At 45.2% G+C, this 18,760-nt stretch overlaps 1 protein-coding gene across 2 annotated transcripts; it reads right to left on the bottom strand.

Annotated features, from left to right (window-relative positions):
- Window positions 1-5,698: 5,698 nt before the first annotated feature.
- LOC130860682 (serum amyloid A-4 protein) lies at window positions 5,699-11,132 on the bottom strand. 2 transcript variants are annotated; one of them, XM_057749223.1, is made up of 4 exons: window positions 11,083-11,106; window positions 10,573-10,667; window positions 7,124-7,262; window positions 5,699-6,738 (listed from the first exon to the last, which is right to left on the bottom strand). In XM_057749223.1, exons 2-4 carry the CDS (start codon window positions 10,661-10,663, stop codon window positions 6,576-6,578), a joined length of 393 nt encoding a protein of 130 aa, XP_057605206.1. In that variant the 5' UTR covers window positions 10,664-10,667; window positions 11,083-11,106; the 3' UTR covers window positions 5,699-6,575. The 2 variants fall into 2 exon arrangements, with proteins under 2 accessions (XP_057605206.1, XP_057605207.1); XM_057749224.1 differs by lacking the exon at window positions 5,699-6,738 and having other exon boundaries at window positions 7,120-7,262; window positions 10,573-10,783; window positions 11,083-11,132.
- Between the last annotated feature and the right edge of the window lie 7,628 nt (window positions 11,133-18,760).

Here is an 18,760-nt window from a genome sequence, read left to right as displayed (position 1 = left end):
CAAACACTGCCAGCTCATTCTGATGCCCCATCAGAGCAGAGGGCCGTGTGGTGAGGACGTTCGTGAGAGAGCTGACACGTGCAGGAGCTGGTGAATGTTCTGGGGATTTCTAAAGGATGGAGCACCCATGCCAGTAGAGTTTGAAGAGACTGTGGTGGAGTGTGACTAGGATGGAGATGGGGTGAGATCTTTCCCATCTGCCATCTCTGCAGGAAGGGAAGAGGGCCTCAGTCATTCTGGGGGATCCACTGGAATCCATTGGAAAGACCACTGAGGTTAGAGTAAAGGCAGTGTTGGGCCAGGTGAGGTGACACCTGAGCATGGAGGGAGCTTGGAACATGGACCTTCATCAGGACCAGTTGTGAATAACACGTTCCTGTCTGGGGAGGTCTTCCATGGCTGAGGGGCAGCTGTGAAGCTGAACTTCACCCCAGGAGCACCGCCATGCCCACCACCTCTGGAAGATCCTCACATCGACAGAGTATATCAGCATCAGTTGGAAACACATCCAACCAGAGTGAGGCCAAAATGGCTCCTCTCTCCTTCAGGTATCTCCCCCCCCCCCCCAACGGTGGATCTGGGAGGTGTGGTGAGAAGACATCTCACAACTGGCCTTCCCTGCCCTTCTCCAAGTTGCTGGAACAGGAGGAATAGAGAAAGAACTGGCCTCACTTCCAAGGGCCTTCAGCTACAATCTAGCCAACAAGGGAGTTGAGGGGAAAGTATTAAAGCAGATAGAATACTGAAGCTTGAAACAGCAGTGCAGTAACTCCTAATAAAAATGACCCAAATGTTGAAGATAGAGAAGAGGGTTTGAAAAATCACAGTGGAAAGCAGAGTTTGGGAAAGTAAATCCACTTGTAATTAAAAGCCCCCTAAATTGAGAATCCTCTATAAACTAGGTACACTAAGATAATATATACATTTGTCAAACTAGAGTGTTTTGAATCTGTACATAATAATAGTCAGTCTTAGTTGCAACTCCATCCAGCCAGTGGCCACTCTTTTCCATGCCCTCCCACCTTGTCCTCTGGTCCCACTGAAACTTCAGGAACTTTCATCAGCACTGGACTTTGAGACCTGGGAGGGGAGATTAGGCTGGCAGTCCTCACATCACTATTACACTCTGCAAGAGTGTCTTGGACACAAGTTCATTACCCTAAATCCTCCAATTATGAAATCAGTCTTTGCAGCTGTGTGGGCATCTCCCATTTTCTCCACCAGCACCACTCTCCAAGCTGCTTTCTACCTTGGAAATGGGCCTGTCCAGACTATGTCAACTGAGCCCTTTGCTCTGGCCCTGGCTGGGTTTGGACCACGCGGAGCCCTGCCAGGCGCTGGGGAAGGGGGGAGAGGAGCATTTTGTGATTCACTCCTGCAGCTTTTTCAGAGTGGGGAGACCACAGACTGGCTGTGTCCCTCAATCAAAGGCACAGCTCTTGTGAAGCCCCCCTCGCCACGCACATCTCTGTCTCTGCCTCTGTCTCTCTCCTTGCTGACCCTCAGTATCTGTAATCACTCCTTCCTCTAGCCCTTCAGGACGGAGGGAGATAATGCCCACCCCACCCCACTCCCACAGGTAATGTCCCGATCAAGGAATTGCACCATCCCTTCTGACTTCCCCAGGCTGTACCAACACCGCTGGGCATTGTCCCTTGTTAAACTCTCCTCACAGTCCCCTCTTTCAAAGGGTCCTCTGTTCCTGCCAGGATCCTGACAGATACAGCAGCCTTCGCGAGTTCCACAGAATCGGGAGTTTCCTGCCTTATAAAAGGAGTACAGCTTTATACAGCCACGAATCAATTAACCAAGACCAATTATAGTAAGTGAACAAATTCCACGTCCTATAACCAATGTTTTCATAGATGAGGTGAACACTGCAGTGCTTCACGAGCTCATGGGCAGCACATGCGTCAAGGATAAAGGCTAACAACCCTGTGAGAGTTTTGAACATCTTGTGATTAATAACAGCTCAAAGCTTATTTCCTCTCAGTGAATATAAGGAGAGAGAGAACCGGGATAGGTTTAAATGTAAATATATTTCATCATTTCTAAGACACACATTTCTGTTTTCTTTTTTTTAAGACATGCATTTCTTGATTATGTATTTCTAAAATGAGTACACGTGTTACATTGCCTAATGACCAGGCAGCACTCATGAAACAGTTGTCATTGCTTTAGGATTAAATTTGCGTATGCTTTCCTTTCTGTTAATACACAAGAATGATGTAAGATTAAATCTTATGTCTAAGTCCCAAAGAACTCTTTCAAAGTGTAAAATAAACGTTAAGAGTGATAAGAAAACATTATGTCTGAATTTAAATGGTAGCATTTTCTTTGTGGTGTGTAGTGAGGCATCTTACAGTCTAGGGGTCTTACACTCGGAGAAAAACAGTGTGTCCTTCTTCCCCTTCTCTAGTCTCACACAGTGTTCTCTGCTAACTTGCCCCTCTGATAGTTGGCACAGTACTTTGGAAATGCAGAATCTTTATTCCTTTCCTTCAAGGCTTCTCATCATCTATCACAATGACTAGCAGGTAATTTGCTCATGGGATTCCTCATTTTCCTTTCTATGAGAGAATGTGCAAAGTATCATTAGAGAAAATTAAATATTTTCTATGATGAAGTAAAATTTTATCATTTTGGCTGGTATCCTAGTATGATATTGGTACATATTTAGCAGTCGCCTCAAAGTGACTCAATACCATATCTGCAGATCCAAACCTGTATCAAACATCCATACTTTCCAGAGCTCCCAAACCCAGCTCCCAGTTCTGTCCACGTCTGAACAATACCTCTTCTCAGACTTTATTGATTCATTTCAACAAATATTTATAAAGCAACTACTATTTGTGAGGCACTGTGACAGGCACTTTGGATACAAGGATGACACACAATTAGAGAGACATGCCTTTGGCCTTGGGTTTCCTACCTACTTGCTCTAGAGGAAGACAAGAAAACGGACAAACACACTGGAGTGTGACGTGTCCTGGGGACAGTCGGAGATACAACCAGATTCCCGCAGGTCCCTGTCACCCATCTCACATGTGCTGCATCCCCTGACCCCACCCTCTTCACCCTCATCCCTTTCTCAGAACGAGAGCGGTTTCTGCTCCCCTGGGGGTTCCCCATCCTTTGTGCGCTTGATCCCCCGCCTCTAGCTTCCCCTTGACTCTATTATTCCTTCTGCTTTACCTTTTGTGTCTTCTTCTTCCTTAGCTCCTTCCTGTTCCTTATAACTAGTCTGACATTCTTTGAAAGAAAACCTTTCTTTTATTAGTAAAATAATAAATTAAGTCAATTACTCATTTATTCATTTTAAAAAGGCATTTGTTGAAATTCCATTATGTGCCAGGTACTGGATAGTTAGGTGTAAACAAGAAAGTAATGGTCATGTCTCTCAGTGATTTGATAATACAAGGGAGGAAGATGGTCCAAAAGAAAATCCAAACAAAACTCAGAAGAATAAACCAAAAACTTAGTGAAAGAATTCCACATATTGAAATTGGTAAAAAGTAAAGAATAACCAGAGTAGGCCAGTAAGGATGATCAGGAAGGCCTCTCTCAAGAAAGGGTGAGTTCAGGAGAGCCCCACAGGTGAGACATGCCCAGCCATGTGAAGAGAAAGCAGAGGAGTGTTCTGAGTAGAGCAAATGTCACCTGCACAGGTCCTGCGCCAGATAAAAGCTGGGCTTGGTGGTGGTACTGGAGAGCGGGGAGCTTGGGAGGGTGTGGCATGAGATGATGCTGGAGGGCGGCAGGGACAGAGCCCACTGGATTATAGTCTGAGGGAAATGGGAATCCACTGATGGATTTTAAGCAGGAGAGAAACATGATGTGAGTGTAGTTTGTATGCTAGACTTAGAGGAAGGGTAAGTACATGCTCTGTTTTGCCCGGGACAGCTGCAGTTTATTCCTTTCATCCAGGTGTAATTATCAATAAGGCTCTTTTTCACCATGGAAAGTGACTTGGTTTAGATGATAAACTATAAAATCAACTTAAGCAGAAAGGGAAGCCATGAAGATGGGGAGACTAGTTAGACAGCTGTGGCAGGATCCCAGGTGAGAAGGGGTGTGGCCAGGAGTGTGGAGGTGCACGTGAGACCAAGCCGATGGACGAGAGGTGAATTTTGGAAGTAGACTCACAGGACTTGCTAGTGGATTGGACGTGGGGGTACCGGGAAGGGAAGCATCAGGCACATTCCCAGTGTCTGGGGTGAACGGCAGAGGGAACAGCCCTGTCCGTTGCTGACCTGGAGGGACCTGGGGGTGAAGAGTTCCAGAGGGAGATGAGGGTTCCCTTTGGGACACGCAGAGTGTGCGATTTCTGGAAGCCTTCCCGTCAGAGGTGTCAGGAGGCCAATCAGATCTACAAGCATGGAGCTGGGAAACCAGGTTCTGAGGGGGAGATGTAAGTTTCAGAGCCATCAGCATGTAGATACTATATACTACACTTGTCGGGGAGAAGATAGAGACACAAAAAGTGAGAGCCCAGAACCAAGTCTGAGGGATTTAGATTATGAGGACATGAAAAGATCCAGCTAAGGAGAGACAGGAAAATTGAAGGGAAGCAAAAAGAGTGTGTGCTATTATGAAGCCAAGAGAGAACCTTCCAGGAAGAGGGAGAGGACGACTGTGCTGAGTGTGGCTCCAAGGCCTCCTGATAGAGGAGAGAAACATGTCAAGTCTTGGCAACATGGACATCAGTGGTGACCAGAGCTGTTTTGCTGAGTGATGGGGACAGAGGTCAGGCTGGTGGGGGTTCAAGTGTGAATTAGAAGTGAGGAATTAGAAAGTCTAGACGAGTAGACTTTCAACAAGTTTGACTATGAAGAGGAAGAGGAAAACATGCAGCAGTGAAGAATGATGTGGACGGAAGTCACGGTTTTCAATGTGGTAATTTGTTGGGGAAGCAGTTACTGAGGGTCTGGACTCTGCGAGGCGTTGCTCATATGATGAGAACAGGCTGTAGTGGGCCCGTAGCCAGGGAAGCATCTCCCCAGTGCACGTACTCTCATGCCGGGGGTGCGTGAAGGAGAGAGTCCCCACCTCTGACCTCTCGCCTTGACAAACACATCACTCGGCTCTACTGGAGTCAGACCCACTGGCCTGCAATCCTGCCTGGGTACCTAGTGCCCATGTGACCTTGAACAAGGTCCTAAGCACTTACCTCTAAACCTCATTTCTTCCACTGAGAACTGCAAAGACACCCTCTGGGGTTAAATCAAATAAAGAATGCACAGTATAGACACGTGCAATTAAAGCAAACGGCAGCTTCTATAATTACTATTCCCTAGCCTCCCACCCCCCAGCAGAGTTTGCATCCCATCAGTTTGTGCTTCTGTGGAGGCTCTTATTGTGCTGTGTCTATCGACACATCTGACTCCCTCTCTAGAGCTGAAAGTAGTGATTTACCTGAACTAAAAGACTTCAGATAAGGAAACGTAACGATTTCTTAGGTACAATGAGCAGGGACTGGTTAACAGTTGAGTCGGGGTAGGCCCTTGTGTTGATGAGAAGTGACTGGAGTCAAAGATGGCAGTTTCCAGGACAAGGGTCGTGGGACTGGGCTTCCCGAAGCAATGTGTCGTCTTGATATGGAAGGAGGTTCCTATGAAGAAGGCTTGGGAAAAGATGAGGTCGAAATGTTGCAGAAATCAGTCTGTCGAGAAACCAAACACCACACTCGGAGGGTTGGAGAACTCAGGTTTATTAAGCCGGCAGCCCCAGACAAGCTAAGGCTCTGAAGTTCTGGGCCCCAAGCTCAGGGTGAGCTTTACTTTTATAGGGGTCAGTGCACATGGTTATTTAGCATTGGTAGATTGGTTTCTTGGTTGCTATGGGCTGCCCGCATTTACAGAGCATGGGAGTTTCCAAACAGAAACTTGAAAGAGCAGGTGCAGAACATCCCATATTTATTAAAACATATTATGGTTATATTTGATCACTAGGTCATCTTGTTTCTTTCTCAGGGCAGCAAGCATATCTTACAAAAGCAGAAGGAGCATGAAGTTATTTTTAGCTGAGTGCAAGTTTCTAATTTTCCTCTTCAAAGATGCAACTGATTGGGCAGGGGAGAGTCTGGACACAGAGACGCCTGAAACAGCAACAAAATACTGGGGAGGCTGCCACAGGACCAGAGGAAAAAGTGGGGGTGGGGCTGCCCAAGGCTTGTGCCAGAGTCACGCCCCCAGGCACTGAGGAGTCCAGCGTGGTGGCCAGCGCTCTGCCAGCTCAGGCTCACTCGGGAGGAGAAACTGGGCTCCTGAGAGTAGCAGGGCTGAGCAGGGTCGTGTGAGCACGGGCATGGGTACAGGTCATTTGGAGTTCCTGGGACCCTGCAGTCACAGGCTCACCCTCCTCAGAGCTTTTACCTTCCATGGGGAGCCAGGCAGCCATTCTTCCCCGAGAGTCTGTCTCAAAGATTCCAGGTTCCATCTACATATTCAGCTTCACAAACATTTCTTGGGCAGCTCTGTGTTCCTGTCTCAGTTCCTGGGGTGACAAAGCTCAGTGACGCTATTTCCCTGTTTTAGGGGAGCGATGTGCCCCCATGAGAGCACAGGAAGCAGGACTCAGTATTTCTTAGGCAGGCCTGCAGGTCTGAAGCGACCTGGGTCTTGGCCACTCCGGCCCCATTCCTCAGCTTTCCGGTTAGACACCTGGTCCTCCAACCCGTAGCTGCCACTTCCAAGGGAAAACTTCTGTAAGAATCCTTGAAGGTACTCCCCGATGTTGCTGGAAGGAAGGGAGAGCGGAGGATTTCAGTGGGTCACTTGAGACACTTTTGTCCCCCACCACTTTCTCCTCTTCCAGACAAGGGCTGTCTTGGAGAGGAGGCTGGACAAGCCCATTCTCTAGAAGGAGGGGCGAAAATATGCACCCTCTTGGGCAAAGCCCTAGTCAGTTGGTTCTTTAAGCGCCCTGAAAAGGACTTCCTTAGAGACCCTCACTTTCTACTTGGTGGTGAGGGGAGACACCTCCACAACAATCATGCCCTGGCTCTGCTGGCCACGCGGATGCAGGAGCAGGAGCCGGAGGACGGGCCACAGGGCTTCCGGACCCTCTGCAAACAGACAAGCTCCGCTCAGCCCTCACTGGCCTCCCCAGGAGCCACTGTCACCTGAGGATTTTTGCAGCCCAGATACCCCCAGGGCCCCTCTGGGCAGCCTCATAGTTCCCTCGAGCACGGAAGTATCTGCCTGAATTTCGGTAATTGGCTTCTTTCATGTCCCAGAAGGCTCTCCACATGTCCGAAGCCCCTGTAAGGAGATAAAATAACAACAGTGAACATAGGGACATATGGGAGAAGTGGAAGAATGAAAATTTTGCCCAACTTTTCACATATTGACTCTTGACAAAGTGGTCTTTTGAGAGCATAGATTGAGATGAATATTCCTTACGGTGGATGGGATCCCTGTGTAACTGGAAGGAGAGTACTTTTCAGTGAGTTGGATTGGATTGGATTGGATTGGGTGGGACTGTGGTGCTGTGGGCTGTGTCTGATGTGGGGTTGTGTATGCTGTGCACAAAGAAGAGGTGACAGGCATGTAAGGCATGTGGCAATGGAGAACGATGCTTCAGATGCATGATCCGGGGACCACGGGAGGAAGACAATGAGAGAAGAGGGGTCTCCATTGTTTACATCGACTATGGTCCATAAGGAAAGTGCAAATTCTGAAATACACTGAGCTAAGGGGGGAAACATTCTTTACTAGGAGCAGAAAAACTTAGCAACGGCCGCTAAAACTCTTTTTTAAAAACGGATATTCAGATAAAATAGGTAAACAACAGGACATACTATCTAGCACAGGGAACTATATTCAATAGCTTGTAATAACCTAGAATGGAAAAGAATCTGAAAAAGAACATACATGTACATGTTATACACAAGTGAATCACTTTTCTGTACACCTGAAACATTGGAAATCAAGTATGCTTCGGTAAAGATAAATAAATAAATAAAATTTTTAAAAATGGAAATCGAAAGAAAGAAAACCCTGGTATTTTACCAGAGAATACAAAGAAAAAGAGAATAGCACATGAAGTTCAAAATCAGAAAAATTGAATTTGTCAAATTTCAACACAAAAATTGTAAAGAACTCATTTGCAAAATTAGTAACATCAGCTCCAGTTCCATGTGTAAGGAGCTTGAAGATCGCCACTCCATCCTAACAATTAAAAAGCTGAACAGGCTGAAAATGCAACAACTCTTTTGGATCCATAAGACAGGGGAGGACACAGGGCACAGCACTGCATTAGAGAGATTGGAGAGACAGACAGGTGGACATAGAGAGATGAGGCGTCCTGGACCAGAGACGCAGGAGGGGAAACTGCTGCTGGAAGCAGGGCTGGGGGCAGGAAGACCTGAACGGGAATTGACAAACTGCTGGAGGCTCAGGGGAGACAACTCTGAGAGTAACACCTGCTGGGGGACACAGCCATGAGCGGGCCCCCATGATGTTGGAAGAGTTACCTTCAAGAGCTCCACCCAGCTCTCACAGAAAACATTGTAAAAAAATCCCCTTGGGCTTCCAGCAGGAGGAGAGGAAAAGGAAACATTTTGAAACACAGCCCTGTTCTCTGTTCTTTTCCATAAGGCCTCCCTCAGAAAACCCTGTGTAATCAGAGTCTGACTGACTCCAGAAGGGAAATAACCAACTCCATCCCACTCTTGTCATCCACCCCACTTGAGGGGTAGGAAAAAAAAAAAAACCACCTGTGAAGATCAAGTCCAGAGGCATGGGCTCATCAAATAACTGAGACCTAGCCATTCATAGGATTATAGAATGCTTCCCCTATCCTATTGCCACATGACTAAAGGCCTTTTTAGAGCAGTTCCATCTATCAGGAACTGGTTCTCAAGAGAAAATTAAAAGGCATACGAAAAAGCAAGCAACACAATTAAAAGAGACATGGCAGGCATTAGAACCAGACATGGTAGTGATGTTGGAATTATCAGCTTGGGAATTTAAAAAAAATATGATTAATACTCCAAGGGCTCAATGGATAAATTATCCAACATGCAAAACAGATGGGTAATGTAAGAAGAGAGATGGAAATACTAGGAAAGAAAAAACTAATGCTAACATTGAAAAAATACTGTAACAGAAATGAAGAATGATTTTGATAGGCTTATTATTAGAATAGACACAGCTGAGAAAAGAATCTCCATGGTAGAAGATATGTCAAAAGAATCCTCAAAAATCAAAAAGCAGAGAACAAAGATTGACCAAACCAGGACAGAATACACAAGCACTGTAGGACAACTACAAAATGTGTAACACACATGTGTGGGATAATCAGAAGGAAAAGAAACAGAGTAAGGAAAAGAGGAAATATTTGAAACAGTAATGACGGAGAATTTCTCAAATTAATGTCAAATACCAAACCACACACCCAGGAAGCCCAGAGAACACCAAGCAGGATTAAATGCAACCACCACCAACAACAACCACAACAAACAAAATGCAACAAAAATCCACACTCAAAAAAACAAAACCAAAAACGTACACTTAGACATATACAGAAAAGCAAAGATTAAAAAAAAATTCTGAAAGTCAGAAGGAAAAAAACAAAGACCTCATCTATAGAAAAACAAAGAAAAGAATTACATCTGACTTCTCTTTAGAACTCATGAAAACAAGAAGAGAATAGAGTGAAATATTTAGAGTTGAGAGAAAAAACCACCAACCCAGAATTCTGCACCCTGTGAAATTGCCCTTCCAATGTGAAGGAGAAAGACTTTCGCAAACAGAAATTGAGGGAATTTATCGGCAGTAGACCTGCCTTGCAAGAAAGGCTAAAAGAAGTTCTTTAGAGAAAAGGGAAATAGTACAGCTCAGAAACTCAGATCTACATAAAGAAAGGAAGAGCACTGAAGAAGGAATAATAAAGATAAAACAAAATTACTAACAATACATGCAGTTCAAAGTATTGCAAAAGTTGACAACATAATTTTCCTGTTCTAACAAGTGACCAGTAAATTTCATTTCTCATTAGGAATGGCAGGTTAGGTGAGTTTCCTGGCCCTATCTCAGTCCTAGGGTGGCTGATCAGTGGGAATGTGCTCTTTTTATTGTGTGGATAGGAGTTAGGGCTTGCTTTCTGGGAGCTCTGCGTTGCAGCCATTGGCCACTTGCTTGAGTACAGGATGGGATTCTCTGTGTGAACCCTGTCCTGCTCTCTCCCAGGCACTCTCTCTCCCTGGAGTAGACCACAAGGTTTATTCAGCTCACCCTTACCCTGGACATTCTACCTCTGGGCATGGGCCGAGTTCGCAGGTAAACTTCAGGACTGAGAAATTTGCCATTTGTGAGTCCCCACAAGGAGCTCACCCCCCGGATGTCCTGATGCCACTGCCCACTACCCGTAAGGACAGGCTGGGTCCAAAGCACCTTTGCCCAGTGATCTGGAGACGCCCATGGAGAGTGCTGAGTCAGGCCAGCATGGAGGGAGAAAACCCACTTGTGGCTTCTCTAAGGAGCACCCTCATCGGCTGGGTTGGTGGCCTCTGCTCAGAGCAAATCCTGGAGACAGCTGGGTGTGTCCTCCATCCTCCAGGGCTCTCACCTTGCACGGCCGCCTTGAAGAACGAATACCAGCCTTCACCACTGACTCCCATGATCAAGGAACAGAAAACAAGGCCTATGAAAAGCTTCATTGTGCTGAAGTGAAGGAAAGAGAGGCTCAGAGATGCACATCCAAGACAGACATATGTTTTGCGATTTTGAGTTTCAAAGACAGCCTAGTTGCCAATTCCCACTTCTTTTTAGGATTATTCCTGTAGGAGAGATTGAAATGGGTCTTAGGAAGAAGCATAAACCCTTAATTCTCAGTCCAGTTCTCTAGAAAGAATAAACGGGTTCCACCAAAGGTGTATTAGTTTGTGGCCAATTTCTCAACCGATAAAGCAGACTAAAGTCAATCCACAGTGTTTCCTGAGGTCCTTCTCCACCCAGTGCTGAGCCCATAATGAGTAGGAAACACAACTTCTCCCCACCTGGAATTTACCCATTATGTGAGAAAAAGATCGCAAAAGAGAAAAACAACAGAATTTGACTCCCCAGAAAAGAGCCTCACCTGTGGCCGCTTCTCCAGCTGAAATTCACTAGTTGGTTCCTCTCTGGTTTTGGTGTTAGTGGGAGGAGAGGTCTTCAGGCCAACGTGCATTGGTAAAGTCCCTCTTGCTCAATTCTTCTGTGTAAACAAATTGGCATATTGAATAACAGTATTTCCCTCATCCTCAAGTCGTTTGTTTCAAATTGAGCCATCCAAGCATTTGTGTTCTGGCAGTTTTTCCTAACTGACATCTTTGTTCTCTTTTTAGTTTCCTATACCACAGAGAAGAGTTGTACTTGCAGAATCAAGTGTGGGGGGACAGGGGTCTTTCTCCACTTTCCCCACTTTGTGTCTCTCCATTCTCAGCCCTGTTGGGAAAGGGATCTCCCCTCCCAAATTACACATAGGTATTATGTTCTAAGAGGAGATCAATGTGATTAGCAAAGGAAATGTGGACTTGTCTCTTGGGGCTTCTCTCTAAGGCATGTGTGTACACAGGACAAGCAGGATGTGTCAGCCCCACCAGCCATGAGATGAGGTAACAGTTAATCATTCTGGGAGAACAGAAGAAAGAAGGGAATGAACGAGGGTTTCCAGGCAGTACCTTGATACTGGTGGAACAAAAACCCTCTGTGTGTCTGTGTACACATCCCTTTTGTACAAATACACATTGTTTTCTCCTTTTTTTTAACTTAAATATCTTGGAGGTCCTCCCTGGGTTTGTGTGTTTTTTTTAAATAGGTACACAGTACTCCATTGTATAGATGGACCACAATTTATATAAAACTGATGGCCATTTTGGCTGTTTCTAGTCTTTTGTGAATGCAAATAACCCTGAATTTTTAACTTTGTACATATATATACAAATATTATCTGTAAGATAAGTTCCTAAAAAAGGAATTAGGCGGAAAAGTATGACTCTTTTTATATTCTTATGTATGTTACAAATTTCCTTCTTTCAGGGGCTCTATCAATCTTCACTCCCACCAGAAATGTCCCACAGCATCTCCCAATAATACTCTACCAAACTTTTCGGTCTTTGAAATTTTGGTAAGTAAAATATAACTCAGTGTACTTTAATTTGCATTTCTGTTATTATGAATTTATCACAGTTTTTCCTTTGTTCAAGAGCCATTTGTATTTTCTAGCAAATGTGAATTCGTGACTTGTATCTGAATTTTTTAAGCCAATTTTTAAAGTATATATTCTTACAATTTATTTATTTATTTATTTATTTATTTATTTATTTATTTATTTATTGGCTGCAGTGGATATTTGTTGCTGCATGCGGCCTTTCCCTAGTTGTGGCGAGCAGGGGCTAATCTTCATTGGGTTGTGGGCTTCTCATTGCACTAGCTTCTCTTGTTGTGGAGCATGGGATCTAGGCGTGTGGGCTTCAGTCGCTGCAGCAGGCAGGCTTAGTAGTTGTGGCTCACAGGCTCTGGAGTGGAGGCTCAGTAGCTGTGGCATATGGGCTTCGTTGCTCTGCAGCATGTGGGGCCTTCATGAAGCAGGGATCAAACCCGTGTCCCCTGCATCGGCAGGTAGATTCTTAACCACTGTGCCACCAGGGAAGTCCCTCTTGTATTTTAATGTCATCTTTGTATTGGTTTGTTGGATTTTTTATCATTTTGCAAGAACTGTTTCATATGGGAACGTTAGAGCTGTGTCTACAGCACGAGTTACAAATGCTTTTCCAGCTTATTTATCTTCTGATTATGGTTGCTCATGTTGTACCACAATTTTACGTTCCTGTCTTCTTTCAAAATTCGTCTTATCTTTAGTGTCTTCTGAATTTTGTGCTATAGCTAGAAAGGCTTTCCCCACTGTGACTTATAAAATAATTTTCCCATGATTTCTTCAAATATTGTTATATTTTCATTATTTATTTTAAAACATTTAGTACATTTGGAACTTGCCCTAACATCATTTATAAAGTATATCCTCAATTTTATTTTTTTAAGATGTCCACCCAGTTGTCTTAATCCTATTCATTGACTAGTCCCTGTTTTACCCACTAGTTAGACAGGCAACCTTTATGACATGCTGTGTTATACATTTGTGTCTAATTCTGAGATACAAGGATCAATTTCTCTATGTGTGGGTCCGAACTACATTGTTATGCTTCTTGAGGCTCTATTCAGTGTATTAAATGCCACCTTTACTCTTCCTTTTCAGAAGAAGAAGTTGGGATTTCTTTTCTGTAATTTCTTTCAACTGCTTACCTTTCTCTCCTGAAACACAGTCGATTGCTTAAACAATATTTGTGGCTCATCACCCTGTCCCAATGCTCTCCTTGTCTGTGGCGGTGTCTCAGTGGGTGTCTGGGGGTCCAGGAGTCCCAGCCCACACCCGCGTTCTCTTTTACACCCGCTCCACTTAGTCCTTCAGGCCACTCTTCTGCTGCAACCCCCTTGATGAGACTGGCAAGGACTCCGTGCTGCTCATCCAAAGGTCAGTTTCTCCACCACTTGGCAGCATCTGACACTGCTCATCAATAACTCTGGCGATGGGGATTCGGGAGCACCACACTCTCCTGGTTTCCACTTTGGGATGCTACATGCAGGGGGTCATGATGCTCCCTTCAGGAAAAGGCAGGAGACATGGAGCTCTCCACGAGCACCTCTGGGTGCTGGAAGCTCCGACGGTGGGAGATCCAAATGGGGTCAATCACAACTTCGCTTGCTTCTGATCCACCTCCCCACGTTCTCCCCTTCATTCCAGCCATTCAAATGTGCTGTCTTGGAGAGAATGTTGCCTCTTACATTAATTTAGGGAGCAAGGGAGCGTGCGGGCTGGACTGCTGGTAGCCTGTTGCCAGTGTTACCAGCTTTTCAAAGTTCTCTTTTTTTGTGGATCTGGCAGAGTCCCAGGAGGAAACACCCCAAACTGGTATAATTGAGGAGTGTTTCACGAGGGGGGATAATTGCAAAACAGGCAGGGGTAAGGGGAAAGGTCAATGCCTGGAGAAGCTCCCTGAGGCAAGCAGTAGTGAAGTGCTGCTTTCACCATCAGGCTTAAAGGACCAGGGAAGGAGCAGTTACCCAGAGTGCACAACAGAAGAGGAGAACAGGTGCTGGGGGTGCTCTCTGCCCCCCCGATAGTCTCTCCCATTCTGCGCTCACATGAAGATGTCTCGCAGGAGCTCTTCACACACAATGAATGACGGAGCAGAGAACAGTCGGAAAGCCCAGGACGGGGCTGCAGGAGACCAGGGTTGGTGCTGGGCCTGCTCTCCACAGTGACATCTGGAAAATCCTTTGACTCCTTAGGGCTCAGTTTCTTCCTCTATGAAATGAGGACATGACAATAGATGGTCTTTAAGGGACATGCTAGATCCCTGGGATACAAGAGTGAACAACAACAGGCAAGACTTAGTCCTTATGGAGCTTCCAGTTGATGAGGAAAACATATATGTCACACCAAAGAAAATAGACTTACAAACCGTTAAGTGTCCTAAGCAGGGATAGCAGAGGTTCTGGTTTCCCCCTCAGATTCTTCCATGGCCAATCAGGGCTGCGGGATCTTGTTTCTCTAAGAGAGGGAAAGATGGATGATTCTGCCCTTGACTTCCCTCTGGGCCACGGCAGAGGACATGTCGTCTTGCCATTTGGAGGCCTCCTGCCCCTGTGAGTCCTGTGGATTCCAGAGCTTTGTGAAGCAAGAAACGGCTCCTCGATTCTGCTATCTGTTCCTGAATGACTTCCACCCACCTCTCCCTTTCCCTATTTGATTGGCTTCTCTTCCTCTGTTTCTGGAGTTTGCTTATTTTAGTTTTGTTTAGTTTTGGTTTTGGTTTTTTTTATCCACACTATAGAGCGCCTTCTGGGATTTAACTTGGGAAAATATATATATTTGACCCTACGCAGCTGTAGCTTCTGATTAAACTGTCTCTGCAAGGCTGTTGTCTGTCCATCTGATGCTAGAGCTTGAAGCCGGCAGGACAAGTGAGATCCTAGGAGGATTAGCTAACACCCATGAGAACCAACTTGTGTCAGTCTCTCTCAGCATCTGCAGTTTTGCTGAAGTCTGCAGAAGTTGGCTCCCTGCTTCATGGAGCTAAGCACACACCTGGTCGTGGAGTCAGAGAAGCTGCAGGAGTATCCAGGGGAAGGTGGGGTGGCTGCAGGCCCAGCTGCTGCCTCATGCCAACGAGATGAGCCAACAATGTAGGGACCCGTCTGGACAAGCCAATGCTGTGACAAGTTCACCAGGCTCCAAGAAGGACCGCAAGGCGAGAACTCCTTGGAAGGGCATTTCAGAGCAGGAGGATCGCAAGGCGACCGCTCTGCAAGGACAGGCCCCAGATCATCTCCACCCATTTTACATTCTGCTCTCTGTTTCTTTGTAATACTATGCTTACTAGGAATCTTGATTAGCCCAGCATGTTCTTTCCCTCTGAAGCAAGGTTCCCCTGGAAGAACATTCCCTGGGGGACCTCAGAAATATTTCCAGGAAGAGGGGCACCATTTAGGGAACCAGGAATGAGAGGAATGTTTAGGTTATTACCACCCACTTCCCCTCCCTGTTTCTATGTCCCCAGGAAAGAACCAGGGTTTGACACATTCTTTCTCCGTGTCTGCCCCACCAAGTCCCCTCCCACCACTCCCTGGTGGAAAAGGCTGCCACCTCAGATTACTAAATGCTGGAGAACAGGGAGGTTTCGCCGTTTTTGTATACACTTTAAACTTAGGAATGCTCATGATTGCAGCAGGCATAAGTATAGACATAGACATTAGGCATAGGTATGGGTGCTAAGGGCTATAGTTTGCTTAAGATATAAGATTAAGAAGTTATTTACACATGCTTACCTCAGAGTCACAGGGTTTGCAAGCCAAACCTGACCAAAGAAAGAAACTGGTAGATGCTGAGGGAAGATATGCTCTGTCATAAAAGATTTTTTCTGAGATGTGCTTACTATATGAACAGACAAAGCTCTGACAATAAAGAGAGATCCTGCATAGCTGACACAGGCCTCCTTGTCTCTTCCTTGCGCCGATGCCACTCATCCCTTGGGTACTCCCGGACCCGCCGGAGCTGGACTTCGGCACAACAGGGAAGCCACAACATGCGTGAACATCCAGGTGCCCCAGCACCGACCTTCCACACATGAAAACAATACGGCTGCTGCCTCCTTTCCAACCACCACATCTTGGGCAAATTATCTCTTGGTGCCCACCCTAACAGGAAACACACATGCAAGGGAGTTCTGGGAAATGTAGTTCAGCCTAGCCAAGCTGACCCTTCAATTGCAAACCCATCACAGTCTACCTGTTGTCAGCGTAGCACGGGTAACCACCTCCCTAAACCATAGTTAATTCCAAATAGAGACAATGGCAAAGTCAGGCTTCTCCCTAACATGATGTACCTATTCCAGATACACCTGAAACATACCAACCTCTTCCCCCTAAGGGGATAAAGTCTCCTTTTCCTTTTCTGTTATGCTTCTTCTTCTAGTGAGTTACACTCCCTTTTTGAAATCCTATAACTTAAACACTAGGCTATACAGTTATGCTATTAATACATATTCAGTATGATGGTAAGGGACTAGGAGAGGAGAAGAAAAAATATTTGGGAGATATATAAACAAACATTCACATTACAGAAATACTCATAATAGAGAATCCTTTGCAATTGGTCACATGGCTTTTACTGGCATGAACACCTACCTTCTCCCACCAGCTATTCCATCTCACCCTTGCACCTCAGCTGGCTGTGGTTCCTTAACAGGAGGGGTGACCAAAATCTTTTTTCCCAAATGGTCTGGGTCATCGCAGTCCTATCACAGGGGTGTTGTCCCTTCCATGCCCTAAGCTCACAGGCCTGTTGATGATTTAATCACAGGGCAGAGGATAGCCTCTGCATTGGGTCATAGAGATGTGGCTTTGAGAAGCAACTATGCCCCTATCAGCATGGGCATTTTCTTCAGATAGCCATCCTCCTCATAATGATGAAGGGAGACAGTGCCTGTTAAACAAACACTGAATGCAGCATCTCAAGGATTATCTTCCTCCGGGACCTTCACCCCATCCCCATGGGAGCTTCGCCAGTTGTGGGGTCCAAGACTGGTCCCACTTTTGAAGACATCCACTTCAAGCAGAAGGTTGAAAGCAATGCACGAAAAGTGCAAATTTGTTCGGTCACTGTGTTCAACCCAAGGGCCATGTGGAATGTTTCTGACAACTCTCTCCCTAAATGTCCTACAATTTCAATCTTAAAAGAATTAAAGTTCAGTCTGCCCCCCTAAAAGGGAGTCATCCCTAATGCTGACAAGACATGTATCATCTTTCTAGCTTCATCCAGGGTGTGTCACAAAGTAAACAAAGCTAATACTTCTGAAACAGTTATTGAATAAATGACTCAGCAAATAAATGTCAATGAATTTTTACTGCAAGCCAGTGATAAATCTCTATTTAACAGGTCACCTATTGTTAAGTGTATTATTTTACCAATTTCATGAGAAAAATTAACTAAAAAGTGTACTTTTGTGAAAGAGTTCTTCATGCAGTTTCCTTTCCATGCCCTCTTAGAGCCCGCAGCACAAGCCTCCCCATGCCTGCTCTGTGCCTTCACCCTGATTTGCTCTGAGTCTCTTCTCCTCCATCATCTCAGTTCTCCACTGGGTACATCTAGATGACGTGTCCTTTTAGGGCAGGGCTACATAAGATTTACCTGTATATTCCTAAATGCTTCACAATGTAAGTGTTACTCATATAGTTTCACATTCATCTTTTAGATTATTTTGATACAAGATGATATATTTATTTGGAATGCATTTTCTAATTATGTTTAAATTAAGGTTGCTGTAGACAATGTTTATGTAAAAATCATACATTTAACCCTAATTCCTAATGTGATGGTATTTGAAGGTGGAGCATTTGGGAGGTGATTAGGTCATGAAGATGGAGCACTAGTGAATGGGATTAGTGCCCTCATAAAAGAGAACTCAGAGAGCTCCCTTGCCTTTCTTCCATGTGAGGAATCAGGGTTAAGACGGCCATCTATGAACACAGAAGTGGACTCTTACCAGACACAATCTTTTAGCACCTTGATCTTGGACTTCCCAGCCTCTTGAACTGTGAGAAATAAATTTCTGTTGTTCATAAGGCAGTCAATCAATGATATGAGTGTGAGTCAAAAATTATGTGCATTTCAGTTATAATAAAGCTTCTGTTGGCTGTACTGTTTTATCAGTGCTTTCCATTCAAGGCTACTGTCTCCCCAGTCACTGATATGCAAGTGTGAGCGTGTTACATCAGCTCATTTGTAACTGGGTGAGACCAAACATGGATGCCCCACGTGTGACTTGCACCAAAGAAGAGCAGCTTGCAGTGACGTTTTTTGTGGTCTAAGGGTGTACCAGGTGCCGTTATTTGTCGAAGACTTTGGGCGTAGTATGGAAAAATTGTTTTGTCTCCAAGAAGTGTGCATGAATGGGTAGAGAAGTTCAAAGAAGATTGCACAGGTGTTAGCCATCAAGAAGCAGCCCCACGCCTGTCCACGTCAGTAGTTGATGACAGCACTGAGTGTACACATGAAATGATTCTCTTTTCTATGATTCTCAAGAGCCAGTATTGGAACATTATTAGGAAAAATGTTCAACAATCAACAGTGCTCATTACAGTGAGATGTTGATTGAACAGCTGTAGCCTAAACTTCGGATTATATGCAGAGAGTGCTATCCAAGGGTGTTGTGATC

Source organism: Hippopotamus amphibius, chromosome 9, assembly GCF_030028045.1.
Source record: "Hippopotamus amphibius kiboko isolate mHipAmp2 chromosome 9, mHipAmp2.hap2, whole genome shotgun sequence".
NCBI lineage: Eukaryota > Metazoa > Chordata > Mammalia > Artiodactyla > Hippopotamidae > Hippopotamus > Hippopotamus amphibius.
The sequence above is the reverse complement of the archived record's forward strand: the minus strand, read 5'-3'. Positions and strand labels throughout refer to the sequence as shown.

Bases quoted from the DNA above. Each gene is read 5' to 3' on its own strand.
- LOC130860682 (XM_057749223.1), bottom strand. From the start codon at position 10,663: ATGAAGCTTTTCATAGGCCTTGTTTTCTGTTCCTTGATCATGGGAGTC. The intron at 7,263-10,572 runs GTGAGAGCCCTG...ATCTCCTTACAG, and splicing joins CTTCAAGGCGGCCGTGCAAG to GGGCTTCGGACATGTGGAGA. The intron at 6,739-7,123 runs GTGACAGTGGCT...CCTTCCTTCCAG, and splicing joins TGGGCTGCAAAAATCCTCAG to CAACATCGGGGAGTACCTTC.